Consider the following 20,186-nt stretch of genomic DNA (forward strand, 5'->3'; position numbering starts at 1 on the left):
AGATCTGATAGTGATCCTCTCCAGCTCTTGTACAGAGGTTATTGTGAAGTTGGTGTTTTGTATTTATTGTGGTGTACATAGGTAAAATTGCTTTAATGAGCCAGTACCTTTATCAAAAGGGAGAATTATGGCGGCGTCTGTATGAGCCAAGATCCATGATAGCCCTAAAAGATTTGCTCTATGCCTTTCTAGAATGCAGCACCATGGTTGCATAGACTGGAGTGTGCATGTTATAAAGTACTTGACCTGTCATAAATTAATAAGTAGAATATCTGTTTCCTTGGTCTTCACCCCCTTTTTAAATCTAGATGGCTGCTGTTTTGGATGTCTGGAGAGGCTGTTGGTAATAGGACTATGTGTGGTAATTTTCCTAGAAAAAGGTTTTGAAAACCCTAATTGGCTTATTTGGATCTTTGTATGTCTGCAAATTTTACACCAATCTACACCAGTAACAATGATATCTACTTCGCCTTGAAGGCTGCAGCAAGAAAACTGTAACCCACATATGGAATTAGCATATAAGACTTAGCCTGAAATGCAACATTCGCGCCCTCAGTCCTGAGATGCGGGTTAAAATATAGAAATTTGGTTTTACACATTAAAATGGTAAATCTGATATATTGAGTCCACTGTAAATGTACATTGAAGAACCAAGGCCCAGCTCCCTACTGCTCAGACTTGAAATATGTACAGTGTACCATTTTAGTGTTTCAAGAAGAGAAATGTAGGAATGTGCAATCGGTAGCTTAACTTGCTGTTTCAAAAGTCACTTTGATTCTTGAATTGACTTGGAAACACCTAAAAGTCCCTTTCTTACTGAAATTTGAAAATAAATAAATTCGGTCGACACATTTCTAGCCTGAACGTCCCAAGAATATTTTGGTTTCTGAAGTCTGTTTGCCGAATTAAGTTAATGGCTTGGGAGAGGGGACTCTACCAGCAGTGAACTATAACTGGGTTCCTTCTCATTCCTACCCAGAAGATATTAGGTGCCCACAAAATTATAGTCTGCTGGCAGAAGCGGAGTGACCCTAATGAAAGACCATGAACTAGGACCTGTTGACACTACTTTATGACTGGAGTGGAAGTTGATACTTGCCAGAGGAACGACGACCTTGATTAAAGACTTGGTTGGAACAAGGACCAACTCTGTGTTGATCTGCCAAAGAAGGATTGTTTACGTATGTGAGAGACCAGTTCCCACACTGGGCTCCTGCTGGCTGCAATATCACAATGTGAGAAGAACAAAGCCAGGGCATCATTCATCTATTGAGGGGACCGAATTTCATAGGAGACGTGACAAAAAGGTGACCTTCAGGGTAGTGTTTCTCTTTGTTTGGGACTGGGCTGTCTATGATTAGCGTGGTTGAACTTTGGTAGTGGAACCATGGAACTTGATGAGGGGAGCCTAGCTAAACCTCTCCACAGCCTCCTTGGAATGGTGGATTTCTCTTCCAGGGGATACTCCTCAATAGTCATAGGCACTGAATAATCCCCGCCAACGTGTGGGAGTGATCCGGATTAAGACTGGCAATGTGCTGCCTTGCAGTATTTCACATGCCCGAGGTATCAGGAGAGCCGGTGTCCGCGCACTACCATTTTGTTGTGCTGCGCGCGCACTACCATTTTGTTATAACGCCGAGTTGGCATTGCCGCTTCAGTTGTGGCGGTTATTTCTTTAACCTGGGCGCTTTGAGAGAGTTATTGCGCCTTCATAGCCTTCGAGCAGCTCTTGAGTTCAATTGCCCTATATTGCCCCAACTGAAGGAATTCTTCTCTCTCATGTGGACATTCGTTCTTAAGGAATCATTAGAAGCTTGAAATGTGTAAATACCTGAAAGTTAGTATTCTCTGTCGTTGTGAGAAGTTACTAAGCGGATCACTTGCACCTTCCTGTGTGGATTCTTGATCATCCCCCAGCCCATCCTCGTTGTTGTTGATGGTGAACTTCTCTTGCCCTTGCCTGCTGCTTGAAGACTCTTTATTTTTCCATGCTGACCCCCTGTGTAAAACGCGGACCCGCCCGCCTGTCTCCCGCTGCCCGGCCGCTCTTTTTCCACCTAGAGCGGGGCTGCCGAGAGGAGACCGGCGAGGGGTGGACTACACTACCCACAAGCCCTTGCGGTGATCCGCGTCACCTGTAAGCGCCAGGAGGCGCTTAAAAACGACACCAGACCCGTCTCGCGGGACGCCGGGCGAAGCCCGGTCCCGTTTAAGCCCGGTCCCGTTTAAGCCCGGTCCCGTTTAAGCCCGGTCCCGTTTAAGCCCGGTCCCGTTTAAGCCCGGTCCCGTTTAAGCCCGGTCCCGTTTAAGCCCGGTCCCGTTTAAGCCCGGTCCCGTTTAAGCCCGGTCCCGTTTAAGCCCGGTCCCGTTTAAGCCCGGTCCCGTTTAAGCCCGGTCCCGTTTAAGCCCGGTCCCGTTTAAGCCCGGTCCCGTTTAAGCCCGGTCCCGTTTAAGCCCGGTCCCGTTTAAGCCCGGTCCCGTTTAAGCCCGGTCCCGTTTAAGCCCGGTCCCGTTTAAGCCCGGTCCCGTTTAAGCCCGGTCCCGTTTAAGCCCGGTCCCGTTTAAGCCCGGTCCCGTTTAAGCCCGTTCAAGACCGGGTAAGACTGGACTGGGCCACCCTATTGACATTTGCCTAGCCGTATCATATAATTGTCATACCATCACTGCATTCTCGTTGTCATCTAGTATTCTCCACACTTGGGTTCCATCACTCTGAGTATGTCTCCTAGAGGGACCAGGAGTAACAAGGCACATCGACTCGCCCAAACAACCGGCCCAATTGATCAGTTTATCGCTAGGGCAAATGACGCCATTAACCAAGGCGTACTTTTGTTGGAACGGAGGGTATCACAGGATTTGACCGCGGCTAAACTCTCCTCGCTGGGCTTATTGGCGGCAGCCAAAACCCCCCCTGCGCCCCCTAGAATCCGGTACACTACTGGACGTTCTTGCTGAACCCCATACAGTTCCAGGTACTGTGGACTTGTCAGTTTCCCTAGAGTTATCAGCCTCAGTTATCACAGCGATCCCTATCTCTGGAGAGAACTCCAGCTCTCTTTACTAGTCCGAGTAGGGACGACTCCATTACAACTACAATTCGGGGCTTAAGGGAGGGAGCAATACCGAAGAATAAGAAACCTCAACAAAAAAAATCCCAAACCGACCCATGCCCCCACCACATTTTCAACAAAGCAGACTCCATCCTCGCACCCCATCTCCGCGATGTCATCAACTGTTCCTTCAATTCCGCCACCTTCCCAGAAAGCTGGAAACATGCCGAACTCAGCGCCCTTCTGAAGAAACCCACAGCGGACCCCTCCGAACTTAAGAACTACCGCCCCATCTCACTCCTCCCCTTCCCGGCCAAAGTCATCGAGAAAGCCGTCAATAGTCAGCTCGCCGCCTTCCTTGAATCCAACAACTCCCTCGACCCCTCACAGTCCGGCTTCCGAGCCAAACACAGCACCGAAACCGCCCTCATCGCTGCCACAGACGACATCCGAACGCTACTGGACAACGGAGAAACAGTTGCCCTCATCCTACTCGACCTCTCCGCCGCCTTCGACACAGTCTGTCATAACACCCTCATACAACGCCTCAGCAACATCGTAATACAAGGAAAAGCGTTGGACTGGAACATCTCGTTCCTCGCCGGAAGAACCCAGAGAGTCCGCCTCCCCCCATTCAAACCAGAGGCAACCGAAGTCATCTGCGGCGTACCACAAAGGTCATCACTCAGTCCTACCCTTTTCAACGTGTACATGAGTCCCCTCTTGCGACAACACAACCTCATCGCCTACGCTGACGACACCCAGCTGATCCTCTCCCTCACCAAAGATTCTAACACCGCCAAAACCAATCTACACGAAGGAATGAAAGAAGTAGCCGAATGGATGAAGAACAGTTGTCTAAAACTAAACTCTGACAAAACGAAAGTCCTCCTCTTAGGATCACACCCCTCGGCTTGGGACGGCTCATGGTGGCCACCGGCCCTGGGCACAACACCCTTACCTACAGATCACGCACGTAACCTGGGCTTCATCCTAGACTCCTCCCAATCGATGACCAGACAAGTCAACGCCGTCTCATCATCATGCTTCAACATCCTTCGCATGCTCAAAAAAATCTTCCGCTGGATCCCCACCGATACAAGAAAGACAGTCACCCACGCACTAGTCACTAGCCGACTAGATCATGGAAACACCCTCTACGCCGGAACCACAGCCAAACTACAGAACAAAGTCCAACGCATCCAAAACGCCTCAGCCAGACTCATACTGGACATCCCCCGTCAAGCTCACATTTCCGGTCATCTGAAAGATCTCCACTGGCTTCCCGTCAACAAGAGAATAACGTTCCGTCTCCTCACCCACGCACACAAGGCCCTCTACGACCTTGGACCCGAATGCCTCAACAAACGACTATCCTTCTACTCACCCACCAACTACGTTCATCCAATCAAGTCCTCGCCACAATCCCGCGCATCAATAGATCCACCATGGGAGGAAGATCTATCTCCTACTTAGCGGCCAAAACCTGGAATTCTCTCCCCACTCACCTCCGCCTCACACAGAACCACCTCTCCTTCAGAAAGCAACTAAAAACCTGGCTATTCGATAAATAATACACCCACCTTCACTCAAGCGCCTTGAGACCCTCTGGGTGAGTAGTGCGCTATACAAATTATTGAACTTGAACTATAGGGACCTGTCTTCCTGAAAAGACAAGTGAAGGTAAGGGGTGAGGTCAAGCTCCTCAACCATGTCCTGTATACCATCATGATTATCTTCACTAATAGCTGTGTTCTGTTTTCGAGACATTCTAACAAAAAAGTTCTAACCCCTCTACCCTTGACGATAGTAACTTTTTATTTTCCAAAATTCTAAAGGGACTTAAGCAAGGCCCTAACAAGACTTTTAGTAGTTTGATTAAAAGAAAATGCCGATTTGAAAAAATCTGAATTCTAAAGGCAATTTAAGAGTTCTGTTGTGTGATCAGGTGTTAACCAAGTGGTCACCAAGTGGTCTAACAAATGCAAGTTGTATATCCCACCACTGATCCACCAATGTAAGAAACTGGCTCTATATATACACTATACCAAAGTGAGGTATAGTGTGTTTAGAGTCCAAGTATCCCCAGAGCTTAAAGTTAGATAGAACCTTACACTCCGTTTGTGGTAGCTTGGTCGAGCAGTAAGGCAGTATCAGAGGACAGTGTTGAGCATTTGATGTACACACTCGTCAGCAAATGAAATCACACACTCAAACTGAACTCTAGGCCAATTATTTTTGTATAAAAAATATACTGTTTTATTTCTAGAACCAAGTAAGCCTGGCACAGGTAAGCATAAAAATACTTAGCAGTAATAAGTTACTTGATTGAATACAGTTCGAAAATGCAGTAGATGTTGTACTTGTTTTGAGTTGCAGATAATATAGTAGATTGCAACACTCAGCAAATATAGTACATTGGAATGAATAGGCTTTTTCAACAAATTGCAGGTAAGTTACTTTTATGATACTTTTCCTAACTCCGTGCTGGATGCCTAGATTCAGCACTGGGACACTTCCTGAAAACATTCGAGTAAATACATTTTTATTTGCACGATTTTGTTTTTTTTTCACCACCGTCTTTATTGAAATGTTAGGCAGAGCATTGGTACAGTTCTCCACAATCAGGAGGATACCGTCCACAGTAAACATATAGCAGGATGAACAGAAAGCCTAAATTTGAAATTGCCCCCCTCCCGGTCCTACATTCCACCCACCCCCAAAACACACCCCAACTCCCTCTCCCGGCTACCCACCCCTTATCCCACCCTAACCCCGTGCACGTGTTCTCATTTCACCAAAGATACAAGCAAGGCAATGTAGGTATCAGGTAGCGACCTAGGGCCCAAGGTCCCCAGTCGGAGGCGGCACATCTTCTAAATCAACGAGGGTTCCAAAGTCAGTCCTCTGTAGTCTGCCCACCGCTTCCAAATTTTATAATGTTTCCGGGGGCACCCCCTGGCCTCAAATACAGGTAATTCTAAGCCCATAAAGTCTAAGCCCGCTTTCCAGGCGGTAAGTGGGGGGGCACGATCACTCTTCCAGGCTCTCGCCAAATCACGCTTAGCCACAACCAAACCCAATAACAGTAGATTGCGTTTATAGACGTTGCCTCCAACATTTTCCAGGACATGGAGGAGGCCCAGCCTGGGTGTACGGGGGATATCCCACCCCAGCACCTCCGACAGACAATTCCACACCCCATTCCAAAAGCGAGTCCGACCCACACAAGACCACACTGTATGCAGCAGCGTTCCTCTCTCAGTTCCACAGCGCAAGCATTCCGGAATTTGCACGATTTTTAAAGAATGTTTAGTTTTTAAAACTCCGCACTTTTCTGTTTTATGGAAGGAAAATTGTCAGTGTTATCCTATGGAGGGAAAACAGGATATTGGTTTGTAGGTAAGTAAACAACCGTGGGAGTTAAGGTTCTGGGGTTAGACTCCGGGGCCCCCAGGGTCAGTGATGCACTGAGATTGCACCCAGCCGCCCTAGTGCCGCTGAGGGTGCAGAGTGTTGAGGCCCAATGTTATCCTAAAGGGGATAGGGGGTGTCCGGTTGGTGGCTGCTGGCAAGTAGGCCACACGGCTGTGGGAGAAAAGCTCCTCCGGTTTAGGTCCGGGCAATTGGGGAAACCAGTTGGCACAAAAGTGCACCCTCAGCTGGGGCGGCTGGGTGCAGAGTGCTGTTTCAACGTCTGGCACCCTGGTGTTCTCTATGGAGAACCTCCGGGAGATTCAATCCTTGAAGCGAAGGCAGGCAGGCAGGTCCGCCGAAGTTCATGAGGTTGCTGGCTGTAGGTCACGCCAGGATTTCGCATGAGCAGGTTCAAGGGGAGACTGGCCTTGTTAGCACTGCACGGCTCTGTCTTGTGGTTTCTTAATCTGAGGAAGCAAGGTTCAGATTAGATTTAGGGGCTTTACAGGTAGGTAAAGGGCAGGGGCCAATGGGCCCCTTCCCTGGGGTGGGTACACTCCCTGTTCTGCCACTCTCCTATGGGAGGGGGGCAGGAGCCTGTCCCTGGTTGGCTGGGTCTCCCCGCCCCCCATACTCAAGTTGGCGGGGACTCAAGGTTGTGCTTCACCTCGCTTCCCCCACCTGAGCGGTAGAGTTGGTAGAGGTGGGCACACCTCCCTTCCTCACTTGTTTTTCCCGCCGGTTCTCCTGCCCAAAGTGGGGAGTAGAACCAGTGGGGACCAGTTGCTGAAAGCAGCAAATGGTCTGGAGAGGCTCACAAAGGTGGCATGCCTTTGAAGCTTCTCCTTTGTGAACCCTGCCCATCCTGGGGGAGGAAGCTTGGCACCTCGTCCCAGGATGTGCATTGTTTCAGGCCCCCGAGAGCAGCAGGCTCGACCCAGGGGGTCCAGAACCTTGTCTGGTGGTGGCAGCTGGTGAGCAGCCACTCAGCCTGGACTCTAGCGTGAAGTCGTTTTTCAGGGGGCATCTCTAAGATGCCCTCTGTGTGCATTTTTCATTAAATCCCACACTGGCACCAGTGTGGGTTTAATGTGCTGAGAAGTTTGATACCAAACTTCCCAATTGTCAGTAAAACTATTATGGTACTGTGGAGTTTGTAATGACAAACTCCCAGCACCATATACTCTTAATGGCATTACTGCACTTTCAATGTCTAAGAATTGACTTAGACACTGTAGGGGAACAGGACTAGTGCACCTGTACCCTCACCACTGGTATAGTGCACCTAGCTAGAGGGGTGGCTGACCTATGTAAGGGCAGTGGGTTGTAGGCATGGCACACATGGGTGCCATGTCAACTATTCACTTTGTCCTGCACCAAAAACATGAAGCCCGCAAAGGCAGTGTGTGTTTGTAAAGGTACAGGGCCTTGAAGGGTGGCACAATGAGTGCTGCAGCCCTTAGAGGCCTTCCCTGGCCACAGTGCCCTTGGTACATGTGGTACCATTTACAAGAGACTGACCTGTGGCAAAAGAGTGCCAATTGGGTTTTGTTTGCAATGCTATTTAGGGAAAGAACTTAGGCCCAGGGTACCTTTTTGGCAGGAACCCAGGGCAGTCAGTGCACATCAGCAGTTCAGCAAAAAGTGGGGGCAACCATGCAAAAGAGGGTACTTTCCAAGTTTCCTCGTGTCCCCTTTAGTTTTTAAGTAACTAGTGGGAGATACATTTGGGTCTCTGCAATAATGACTATTAGGCAGGGTCCGTTCTTTTTTTGACAGTTGTGTTCCTTCGTTGTTGGGAGTTTCTCAGTGTGAGTCAACTGTGTTCATCTGGTTAGCTACATGGTACGGACCATACTCTTTTGCAGAGGTTGGCACTCCAATCTCCTATTTGCCCACATGTGGAAAGAATACATTGCAGAGAACTAGTTGCTGTGTGCAGAAGATTTGGAGAGTATTTTTTTTGTTGTATAATTCATGTTCATCTTTTTTCTTCAGCAGTAACAAGTCTGTGGCTGATCCAGCTTGGAAATTCCTAAACCGCAGCCGAGAAAAACAGTTGGTCTTGAGAGAAACTGAGGAGAATAAAGTAACAGGTATTTGGCACTTGGTAATAAAAAGTTGTACATATTGATTCAGTTTTTAGTTTCAAGGAATTTAAACTAAATCCAAATAGGTGACATTGGTGATAACTACTTAGGTGATATGCACCTATCTGACCCTAGAGAGGAAAAGTGCGGCTTGATGTCAAAGTACGGATACCTTATCGGTCAGTTTATAAAATATTGCCTTAAGCTCTGACAACACAACTACTTAAACTATATAGATAATTTGATTTACTTTCCTAAAGCATTAGATTTTCCATCTTGGTGGCTGGATGGGTAGTTGGTGCAACTTTGTATTCTCACATTGTGGTGGCTTGGCACAGGTTCCTTGAGATGTAGCACTAACATGAGTTTAACAATATCCAATCAAGATGTGCTTAAGGATACAATTGGAAGGTTACAGAAATATCAAAATGTCAAACATTCTTGTATAGCATGCAACTCACCGTGAGGTCTCATGGCGCTAAATGTAGATGTAGATTATGTTGAAAGTGAACTTAAGTTTACTCTTAACAGTTTATAGTAGTTTTTTAAACGTTATTCCTATTTTACAGTTGCGCTCCTTTATACTTTCTCTACATGGGGTGGCATTTTCGTGCAATCACATTGGTCAAGACTGTCCGCAAATAGATTTAGCATGAAACAAAGCATTGCCAAAACTACAGTCCTGCACTCCCTTTGCCCCACCACACTGTACCATGGCATCCTCCTGTTTGACCCCACATTAAATCCGATTTGGAGGTAACTGACGTTCTTTAGTCTAACAAAACTTTCAGCCTTTTTAACTAATTATACAGAGTATTGTACTTCAAAATATATCTGTAAAAACTGGAAGCAATCTGTATTCTTTATTTCCCCACCTTCATGTAATAACACTCCAAATCCCAGGCCCAGCTTTCAACAGAACTAGGCCCCTGGCCACAACTCAAAGGGCCTACACTCCCAAAGAAGTCATAATGTGGCATCCTGCTACCTCTTATGCCACATCAAAATGTGGCTAGGAGGATGTGCCCCAGAGAGTGGGCACACCCTCCTAGCTGGAGTAGAGTATGCCTGTCCCTAGTATCCATTGGGTCCCTGGTAATCCTACAACAACCCCACCCCTGAGCACAGCTTATACCCATTTATATTGCCACGTACACTCCCAAAATGTTGTTTACCTCTGTCCGGTCAACCCAGTCCTCAATCTCACACCCAGTTGTACTGCAACCCCTTTACTCAGGACAAATTCCATTTGCAGTTGCTTCCTTAACCCCAGACACCACGACCCACTCTGGTGTCCTAATGGAGATCGATCCTAACACAACGGCTCTAAAATTGACATCCTGCATTCCTGGCGAAACTCCACTGTACCATACTGTGAGATAGTGCCATCTTTCTTGCATTGGTATACCCCCACTTTTTGTCTGAGTGCCCTGGGTTCCTGCCAACCAGGTACCCAGGGCCTGTGTTCCTTCCTAAAACTAAGTTACAACTAAAACCTAATTGGCATCTCTGGCCATCTGTCAGCCCCTAGTAAATGGTACCCAGGGCATGGTGACGAGAGAAGACCCCTGAGGGCTGCAGCACTTATTGTGCCACTCTCAGGGCCCTGACACCGGCACACATCCCTGTGTGCCATGCCCACAGAACCCACTGCCCTGGCATACCTGTCACCCCTCTAGCTGGGTGCCCTATGCCAGAGGTGTGGGCACAGGTGCATGAGCCCTGTGCCCCTACAGTACCTAGGGCCATTCCTGGGCACTGTGTGCAGTAATGCCTTTAAGAGTATATGGTGCTGGGAGGTTGGCATTACGAACTCCACAGCACCATAATGGCTACACTGAAGACTGACGTTTGGTACCAAACTTCTCAGCACATTAAACCCACACTGATGCCAGTGTGGGATTTCATATAAAATTTACTAGAGGGCATCTTAGAGATACCCCCTGACAACCTAAGCCTACAATCCATGTCTGGGCTGAGTGGCTGCAGAGGCTGCCACACAGCAGGCATGTTGCTGGACCCCTGGGCCTGCAATAATGCACATCCTGGGCGAGGTGCTAGGTCTCCTCTCCCCTGGATGGACAGGGGTAAGCTTCAAAGGCATGCCGCCTCTGTGAGCTTCCCCAGACCATTTGCTGTACCCAGCAACCAGCCCCCACCAGTTCTGACCCCCACTCTGGCGGGAAAAACTACGTCAGGAAGGGGGGTGTGCCAACCTTTGCCAACTCCACCCCTCAGGTGGAGGAGGCGAGGTGAAGCACGACCCCGGGCTCCGGCCATCTTGTAGATGGGGAGCCCTACCCAATCCCAGCTAGGCTCCTGCCCCCCTCCCACAGGAGAGGAGCAGGCTAGGGGTGTACTCACCCCAGGACAGGGACCCATTGGTCCCTGACCATGCCCTACCTGTAACGCCCCTAAATTATCAAAAAAGATCAAGAAGACCCGCCGTGCAGCTGCTAACAGGACGACGACAACTGACTTGGCCCCAGCCCTACCGGCCTGTTGATCCTGGAACCTGCTCCTGCCTAAACCAGATGACCCCCGCGGACAGCAACCTTGGAACACCCAGAGGACCTGCCTGCCTTGACCCTCTTGAAGATTGGGACTCCCATCAGCAGAGGCTCTGCTGCAACCACCCACCTGGTGCCCACCAGGAAGCTCCGGACCAGCCCACTCTGCACCAGCCGAGCTCGGGCCGGGCCAACCCGAACCAAGACCACGAGGACGTCCCCACGGCGACTGGGACCCGAAGTCCAGTGCCCAAAGACTCTCCTCGAAGACCCAGCCGACGCCTGCAGACTCAGAACCAGGGGCCACCGCAACCAGGAGAGGGTAAGCTTTTCTGACACCCAAAGACACGCCGGCGCCCTACCGCCCCCTGTGCCTCCCTTTGGGGTACCCACCTGTGCTCCAAGATCCCAACTTACCTCTTGAAGTGCTGGTCGCCCTTGGGGAGTCTCCGTCCCCGAGCCTGCAGCCTTTGTTCCCTCTTCAGGATCCTCATTGGATAACATTGAGCGCCCGACGGCTTAATAGCAGCCTGCATCCAGCCACCCGAGTGCTGTCCTATCCTACTCCCCCCTCCCCCCCTTGCTCTGAGAAAGTGACCAGGAGCCCAGCTCCCAGAGCCGCGTGGCCTGCTAGCCAGCAGCCACCAACCGAAGGCCCCCTTTCCCTCATTGGATATCATTGGGCCTACCTACCTCTGCACCCGGCCGCCCCTGTGCCGCTGGAATTGAACTAACTGTACTTACCTGACCCTGGGGGACCCCATAGTCTATGCCCAGAACCTTCACCAACCAAGTACTCACCTGCCATTGGATAACATTGACCCATTTGGACTCGAAAATGTTCTAAGTGTGAAATTTTGAAAACTGAAAATATTCCTATAAAATCAGCCAAATTCCGAAGTACTCACATGGGATCAGGGGAGAAGGCAGTACTGTACCATTCAGCCCAGTACTGAACTGCAAAAGTAATCCCTAGCTGGTTTACTAGTAATCTATATTTTCTCCATAGGAACCCATTGTCTGCTTTTCTATGAAATTTCTTGTCTACTTTTGAAAACTGCAAATATTCTTTAAAAATCATACGAAATACTGAAACTTAATTTCCTACCTGTTCTGAGTTAAGTCCCCAGTGCTGGCCCTAGGAGACCAGTGCTGGGTTACAAAAGTAACGCGATCGTACTTTACCTGCAACCTGAATTTCCTCCCATTGAATAACCTTGTCAGATTTACATTGAAAAGTTTCTAGTGTGAACTTTTAAAACAGCTTTATTTTCATGGTAATTCACTACAGTAACAAAAACGTTTTTGCTAATCTGGTTTCAGCTTAGACCCCAGGACTGAATCCAAGATCTAGTCCTGGAACTACCAAAGTAATCCATAAAGTAATCATCTGTACTTGTATGTCGAAAACCCATTGAGCTCAATGCTAAAGTGTGTTTTAGGATTGTGTTGCTTACTACCAATACTGTAATTGTGTGAATGAACTTTATTGCTCCTTTGCAAAGTATTTGCATGAGAGTACTCCTAACCAGAAAAGTATATTTTCATAACTGTTGGTTCTAAAAATAAAACTATATCTGTGGCTATAAAAACAATTGGCCTGGAATTCAGTCCTTGAGTGTGTGAAACCCTGTGCTGACGTGAGTGTGTACAACAAATGCTTTACACTGTCCTCTGGTACTGCCTTACTACTCGACCAAGCTACCACTTTGGAGAGTAAGGTCAGTTCTGACTTTAACCTCTGTTATACCTGTGGGGTTGGTGGACTCTATACACACTGTACTTCATTCTAGTCCAGTATATATAGAGCCACTTTCTCACACATACCTGGCATCCTTCTGTAACCTCTCCAAACCACCAGTGTGCGTACCTTGTGTCCCTGCATACGTTGGGAACAGAAGATCCTGGTTTTCAGTTGTATATTTGTTTTTTAAACGGATCTGAGCATAATCGAGTATTATTTACTATTGGCATTTTTGTGTTTTTCACTTGTTTCTCTTGTAACATTTTTACTAGTTTTACATTCGTGCACTGAAAAGAACATGCTTTTTTTACGCACCTTGAAAGGATGGAAGGCTTAGTTGATCTATCAGGGTTCGAACATGTACATTTCTTATTGAGCGCCGTCTCTCTCGATGCTGCCTGTTACGGGCACTCTCTCAAGGTATATTGTGTGCTCTCTTGTGGGTACTGTACAACAAACAGGTGGTTTGGGTAACAGATGCCACACAGAAGTGATCTGTTTTTGCTGGTCACCTGCCTTACTGCTGTTGAGGTCTGTCATTTTTGCTTGGCTTTGAATCACACCAAGGTCCCACCAATCCTATTTCAGTATCTTTTATCTCTTTGACCCCTGGGTGCACACTCATTGTTTATCACCTATCTCCAACAGAGGGGAGTTTTATGCATTATTCACAACACTATTACACATCAAAAGTAAAACTTCCTCTCCTTTTCAGGGTAGTTTAATATTGTCTCTGGTATTTCCTACCAATATCCTGTTCAATCTAGTTATCCTATCTGCATCTACCAGTTTTCAACTAATTGGCTGGAAATCCTATCTTTTCAAATGAAGTATTTATGCTCCTATAATGACGCTGTAAAGTCTTGCATGCATGGTGAAGTATACTGCTATTTTAACACTACCGTGTGACGCCAGCTAGATGGTGGGAGCAATTCAAGCATGTGATTCTATGGAAGGTTGTTGAATTATATTGGTCCTATACTTCTAGTACTGGTTGCACGCTGAATTAATTATAAAATATTTTAATCTCTCGTTTTTTCCCCCAATGCAGTTTCAGGGGTCTTCCCAATGCAGTCCTCATCCTTTTATAGCAGCAGACCTTCTTCAAAAGAATACTCTTTTGGGAATTCCAGTACGGAGAGGTGAGCTAATACTTCTGGATTATACAGGTGTGATTGTTGGAGAAAGGATATTTAGTTCATTGGAGGTTGTCTGTATTAGGCTGGTCCTATGATTGGTATTTCTGGAATCGGCTGCTTTATTGGTAATGTTCTCTTTTGTCACCATCTCCCATAGTTCCTGCTTGAAATCAAACCAAGATGTTCATGTGTTTTTGAATTGCGAAATCAAATTACAGATAATCCAACAAATCACTGCTACTTTATGAGAGAAGAACATGCAATTTGGGGTGGGCAGTTTACCTCCTCATAGAATAAGCTTAACACCTGTCGCACACATTAAATAGAACATCTGAAAGACTACTAGCCGCAGATTCCTTAACGTAGAATTACCCCAGGTGTGAGACTGGTTCCGGATAACTTTTTTGCCACAACATCCTTACGTGCCGGGAGGACGGCATCACGCGACTGCCCAGGCGTCGTCCGCGTTTGTGACGTCACCGAGATCACATGTCCCACCCCGGCACGCCTACGTCAGTTTTTTTCCTTTTCTGCGTGCAACGCGCATCTGGTTCGTGCTCCGGTCTGTTTTGGACTTTTCCTTCTCTATTGCGTGTATCTGTGGGAACAGTGTGCTGATGCCTTCAGGCTATAAGACGTGCTTGTCGTGTGGACGCCTTATGTTCGGCGACGGACTCTCACCTCATTTGCATGTGGTGTTTGTGGGAAGATCACTGCTCCACTGATTACGAAGCGTGCCAACAGTTGAAGCCGAAGTCACGGCGGGAGCGCTGGATGAAACTTCTCTCAACTCGTCTGTCCAGGTCGGCTTCGTCACCTCGATCAGCTTCTGCTGAAGGTTTTCGAAGCAGCCATCGTCGTCGTCCTCATCCCTCTCCTATGCCGCGAGAGCATCGCTCCCCTGTTGAGTGTCGCAGTTTGTCCCCGAGGGCTGGTTTCCGACCTGTTGGGGGCGTGGGCTCTCCGCGGGTGATGCGGCCTGCATATCGTTCCCCAATCCACGGTTTCCTGGTGAGGCGCAGGAGGTCGCCTCGGGTCGCATCCCCAAGCCCCTCTAAGCCCTCTGGACAGGCGGCGGCCTTGTCTGAGGCCGAGGTGATGTCGCTACAGCGCCGATAGCTGCTGGCCCTGGCGGCGCCACAAAGGTCAGCGGACCCCCCCTCGTCCCGTTATGGGTCTAGGCTGGCGGGGGACCCCTCTGGGCCCCTCTTGTCCCTCCACGTAGGCGGCTGCTTCATCGGAGGTCGAGTTTGAGGTTGCGTTGGCGGCGCCCCATGGGTCGGCGGATCCCCCTCGTCCTTGTCACCCCCCTCCCCCCCCCCCCCCCCCCCGGGTCCCTCTCGTACCTCCATGCAGGCAGCTGCGTCGTCGTTGGTGGTAGAGTAGGCGCCGTCCCTTAGCCACCTCGGCTCTGGCCCAGCCCCGGTCCCCTGCCCTGTGTGGTGTAGAGGAACCCTGTCCGGCGTCTCCGTTAGCGCCGGACGATGATGACGTCCTGCCTCGGGCAGCGGACTCTTCTTCGGACGCCCCCACTTCTCCGGAGGTTGGGCGCCTGGTGGTGTCGTCCTCGCCAGAGACGGGCCACCGCATCGTCGCTTTTTCCCCGAAGTCATCAAAGGGTGGCTCCTCATCGTGGCCACTGTTTTCACCGGAAGAGCCACAGGCCCCCCACTCTTCGGTCCCTCTTTCTCCTTTCCGGACCTGGCCTTTCCCGCTTCGGGCACGGCAGCCTTAGCTTGCAGCCATCTCCCACGGAGGAGCTGCTTTTTCCCACTGCGGGGCCCTACAAAGGCCGGTGCGGCCTTCGCTTGCGCTTTGTTCCATGGCTTTTGGGTATTTTGCACATGGGTGATCCGCAGGGAAATGGGCAACCGGATCATCTTCTGGAAGTTCTCAACTAGGGCTCTGGTGGGAGGGAGCTGTTGCTTCACTTTTGAGGGTTCGCGCCTTTCTTCCCTGATGGGGGCGTCCCGCCACGGGGGACCCGGTGCCCCAACACCTTCTGCACCGGCACCTTCCAGCACTGTGTGACCCAGCGCGTCTTTCCCTCCACCCCTCTGCCTCAAGGCCAATTTTGCGGACTGCCTTTCCCTCCCTGCCACCGCTGTTGTCTCCACCATCACGGGAGGCCTGCTGGCTAGACTCTTCGGGGCGCAACATGTTCGTTTCGACCAGTGTAGCTTTGTGGGCCCTTAACACTTAGTGTGTTGGCGGTTCCCAGGGACTCTGGGAACCGCCGCTTCACAGGAGGATGCTCTGTTGATTTGTGGCACCATGCGTTGGATGGCTGTGAGCTGGCTGCGTTTATTCTTTGCTCCGCTCTAGACATATCGGAGGTGCTTAGTCGTGCCATGGCTTCTTTGGTTGCACTTCTCCGCCATGCTTGGCTTCGGGACAGTGTGTTCCCGGAAAATGTTAGGTGGTTGACCTTCCCTTTGATGGCACTCTTTTGTTCCATCCCCGGGAGACTCTGCCATCCGGAGGTTCTTGGCAGGGCTTTGGCCTCCTCCTTCTCCCCCTCAGTGACCTGTTAGTTGATCTAGTTCTTGGAAATACTCCTCCTTTTGGGCGAGTGACCCTCGTTGTGTGCTTCATGGCCACTCTAGTCCTCCTTGTTGAGACTGTGGCTCTGTTGGATGCTGGACGGCCTTCTTTTACTGTGTTTTTGCTTTGGATTATCTGCACCAGGTTGGCCCTGAGATTAGGCCTCTGCTATTTTTCTCTTGGGCTGCTTGACCAGACTTATGCGGGTTTTTTCCCCTCGTGGCTCTTTCTGTTGTCCTCTGCCGTGGAAATTTCCTCGAGCGTTCCCTTGACGTAACATACCCTATGTGGGGGTAGTGGTAGCTGTCATATAGCTTGTGCTGTGAAGTTGTGGTCACCTTCGGGCCTCTGCTCTCCATGGGGTTTATGTACGTTGCAGGTGCAATTCCTTTTAGCTGGATTGGAATGCCTTGGTGGCGCCACGGGGTGTCTCTCAGGGGTCGCTGCGCTGTTCGCCAAGTCTGGCCTGGTGTCATGGCTCTGGTTCCACTTCTTTTTGAGTCGTGTGTGCGGACCCCTCCCTGAGGCGTGTCCTGGCCCTTCTTCGCCTTCCTGCTCTGTCTTTGGGGCTGAGATGGTTTTGTGTTCCTCCTTCTTTCAGGCACAGCCTGCCCGATCTTCCTCGGTGCCCCGGCCTATTCTTCCTGCTTACGACTGCTTTATTACTGTCTGCGCCGTTCTGTCTGGCCTATTGACTTTCGACTGTGGTGGGCTTGCCTTGTCTTCTTTTCCCTTGTCTCCTTGGGCCCTCTAGGTTGTTTTTCCACTTCCTTGCCTTGGCATCGGATGGACATTCTGTTGCCTTGTAGGGGCGTTGAGTGCTTCGGCCTCCCCTGGCCTTGCCCTTAGTTCCTCTGAGTGTGCAGGGGTTTTCTTTTTCCCACACCCCTCTTGGGGTTGGTGGTGTTCTGCTTGTGGGGGTTCCCCTTGCCTGGGGGGATGGGGCTCCTCGCCCTGTCCGTTGGACTAGTCTTCTGTGGGACCCTCTGTTATGTCCAGGCTGGTGGGGATCCTTTCGCAGACCCTCCTTCCCCGTGGGTATGGCTAGTGTATCTATTCTACGTTAAGGAATCTGCGGCTAGTAGTCTCTATCAGATGTATAAGTTACTTACCTTTGGTAATGATGTATCTGGTAGAGACAATTCTAGCTGCAGATTCCTTCACGGCCTGCCCTTCCTCCCCGTTCTGCGAGGACCTTAGCTTTTGCACTCTCCTTCCGGTGGGTGGCTATGTCTTCTGTGAGTGCATTCTTTCGTTCTTTTGACAGGAGGATTGGTCTTGTTTCTTGTTCCTTTCCCCCTCTTTGGCACTTTGGAGGATGGGTCTATAGGTACTCCTGTGCCCCTCTGCTCTGGTTGCCTTTACTCTCGTCCCTCCCTTCCCTCCCTCTTGTTACTAAGGGTCCTGGCCCCTCTGCTAACCTCTGGGTTGGGGTCATCTGGCCGTGCCTTGCCCATGCTCCTTTGGGGGGTTGTCACTCTCTGTGCTGGGGTTGCCTTGGAGGTTTGTCTTTCCCTGTTTGACTTGGAACTGGTTCCCCTTCGTTGTTCTTGGTTGGGGTCATACTCCTGCTACATGTTGTCATGTAATTTTGCATATGTTCTGTGCCTCTGGGGGTGGGGGGGGACTGTTTACATGCTGGCAGGGTGGCTGCTCAGGGCTGTGCTCTGTTCTTTCTTCTTTCCCTGCCTTTGGGTACTGTAGTGTTGGCACTGCTCCTTATGGTGTTCGTCACCATCCTCTTTTTTTCCCCCCACCTTTTCTACTCTTTCGCACACTGTTCCCATGCTCCCTCAGTTTGCCTGACGGCTCCGCGTTGTGGCGCGGAAACGTTTTCAGAAGAAAATTGGTGTAGTCGCGCCGGGGTGGCACTTATGTGACCTTGCTGACGTCGCGTACGTGGACGACGCCTGGGAAGGAGTCGCTTGAGGCCGTTCTGCCGGCGCGCAGGGATGCAGTGGCAAAGTTTTCCGGATCCAGTCTTACGCCTGGGGGTAATTCTACATTAAGGAATCTGTGGCTAGAATCATCTCTACTAGATACATCATTACTGAAGGTAAGTAACTCGTACATTTTGTAAATCCAAATATGGAATGGGACTTGGTCATCTTTTTAGAGGTGTTGGAAGCCTTAACCAGTGAAGCTGGAATTTAGTCCGATGCTGTGGTACTGCAGATCAGATACTTTTGCTCTGTAGGACCCACTCTAGCTCTGAAAGGTTTTTCAAAGGTGCCTAACTTTACTCCTCTGGTTGTTTGGGAACCAGACCACACTACCAAAGCTCACAGGACCTCAGACTCAGGATGTCCTACAGTGCCCAACAGATCCAGTTGCCACAGGTTAGCTGGACTTCCAGGAAAAGCCCTCTTGCAGCTTGTTCTCTTTATGGTCTCACTGGTCTTCCAACTGATGACCCTTGGAGGTCACATCTTTTTCCTGGGTTCAAAAGGGTGAAGGTCTCGTCCTTCAGGGCTCCTCCCAGATTCAGATTCTGGCCTCTTCTGATCATCTGCAGATCCTGAAAGTGTTCTCTGGACGATTTCTGGATATGCAATTTTTCTGCCTGGTACCAGCTAGTTGGTAGGTATCACTACAGGGCACTCTTCAAACTAGGGTACAAATTCCCTGGGGCATCCCTATCCACTTTTTCATTAGTTATGGTTGGCCTTACTGCAAATGGAAACCATCCAACTTGCTCCTCGCCCTTAAAATGAAAGTTTGATAAACCGGTCTTCCCCTGGGCAGAGCGGAGGCCCAAAAGTGTGGCCAAGATAATGAGCAGCACCTTCCAGTTCTGGAGGTAGTGTTCCTCTCACTGCCTGACTAGGGGAACAAAAGCTGAGGCTTCCCAAGTGTCACCTAATATCTGCTTGTGATGGGACTCCTCCGTGGTCTCTCAAAAACCTTCTGAGGGTAGCTTTCCTCTCTCTGGGTTTGGTGCCAGCCTAACAAAAGAGAGAATAGGTAGAACTTCCCATGTGTCACCTGACAATCTGCTTGTGATATGACAGGCCCTTTTTTAACCTTTTTAGGTCTCGCGACCTATCGATGCGCACATGCGCATCGAGCGGAGCGAGAATTCAAGCGGCGAAAACATCATGAAACCACCAGCTTTTTGCTGGCGTTTTCATGGAGTTTTCATGCAGTTCATGTGAACCACGTGTACAAACATGAACGCGCATCAGCCTCCCTCCATTTGCCGCACAGCACATCAAAGGGCTTCGCCCAGCGTGCGCTCTGCGGCTTCTCCTCCCCTAATTAGTCATTTTCGCCGCTCCCCTGCCCGCCGTCTCTCATTTCTCCTCCCCTTCTCTGCCTTCCTTACCCGGCGCACGCATTTTTTTTTTTCAAGCATTTCTCCTCCCTCCTCCCCCTCTACAAGACATGCACGTCACATATCGTTTGCTACCTCTTGTATTTTGTTGCTCTTGATACTTGCACAACTGTCACTATTGTCTCATGTAACGTAACGTTTGCTTTTGTAGGCTGCGTCTCAGTACACTTTCCACTTTGACACTGATGAAATTTAGATGCAGCTCGACTGTCCAAGTGACCAGAAAAAGAGCTAGCCTTACCAATTGCAGACGAAACATGTTACATAAAATATCCATGTTAAATTTAACACAAAGTAACCTACTGATCAAGTCCCTTCTTCGCTAGGGACCTCAAGCTTCACAAAGGCATCTTCA

At 49.6% G+C, this 20,186-nt stretch overlaps 1 protein-coding gene across 3 annotated transcripts in view; it reads left to right on the forward strand.

The window, feature by feature from the left end:
* Positions 1-20,186, forward strand: part of USP37 (ubiquitin specific peptidase 37) — a 396,132-nt gene that overhangs the window by 54,648 nt on the left and 321,298 nt on the right. For 2 of the 3 annotated variants that reach the window (XM_078679235.1, XM_078679236.1), the window contains 2 exons: positions 8,469-8,566; positions 13,866-13,956. In XM_078679235.1, the coding sequence (XP_078535361.1) occupies positions 8,469-8,566; positions 13,866-13,956 (189 nt within the window). The remainder of the gene's footprint in view (positions 1-8,468; positions 8,567-13,865; positions 13,957-20,186) is intronic. The other variant, XM_078679238.1, reaches the window with a different exon arrangement.

The sequence above is a fragment of the Lissotriton helveticus genome, chromosome 3_1, assembly GCF_964261635.1.
Source record: "Lissotriton helveticus chromosome 3_1, aLisHel1.1, whole genome shotgun sequence".
Taxonomy (NCBI): Eukaryota; Metazoa; Chordata; class Amphibia; order Caudata; family Salamandridae; genus Lissotriton; species Lissotriton helveticus.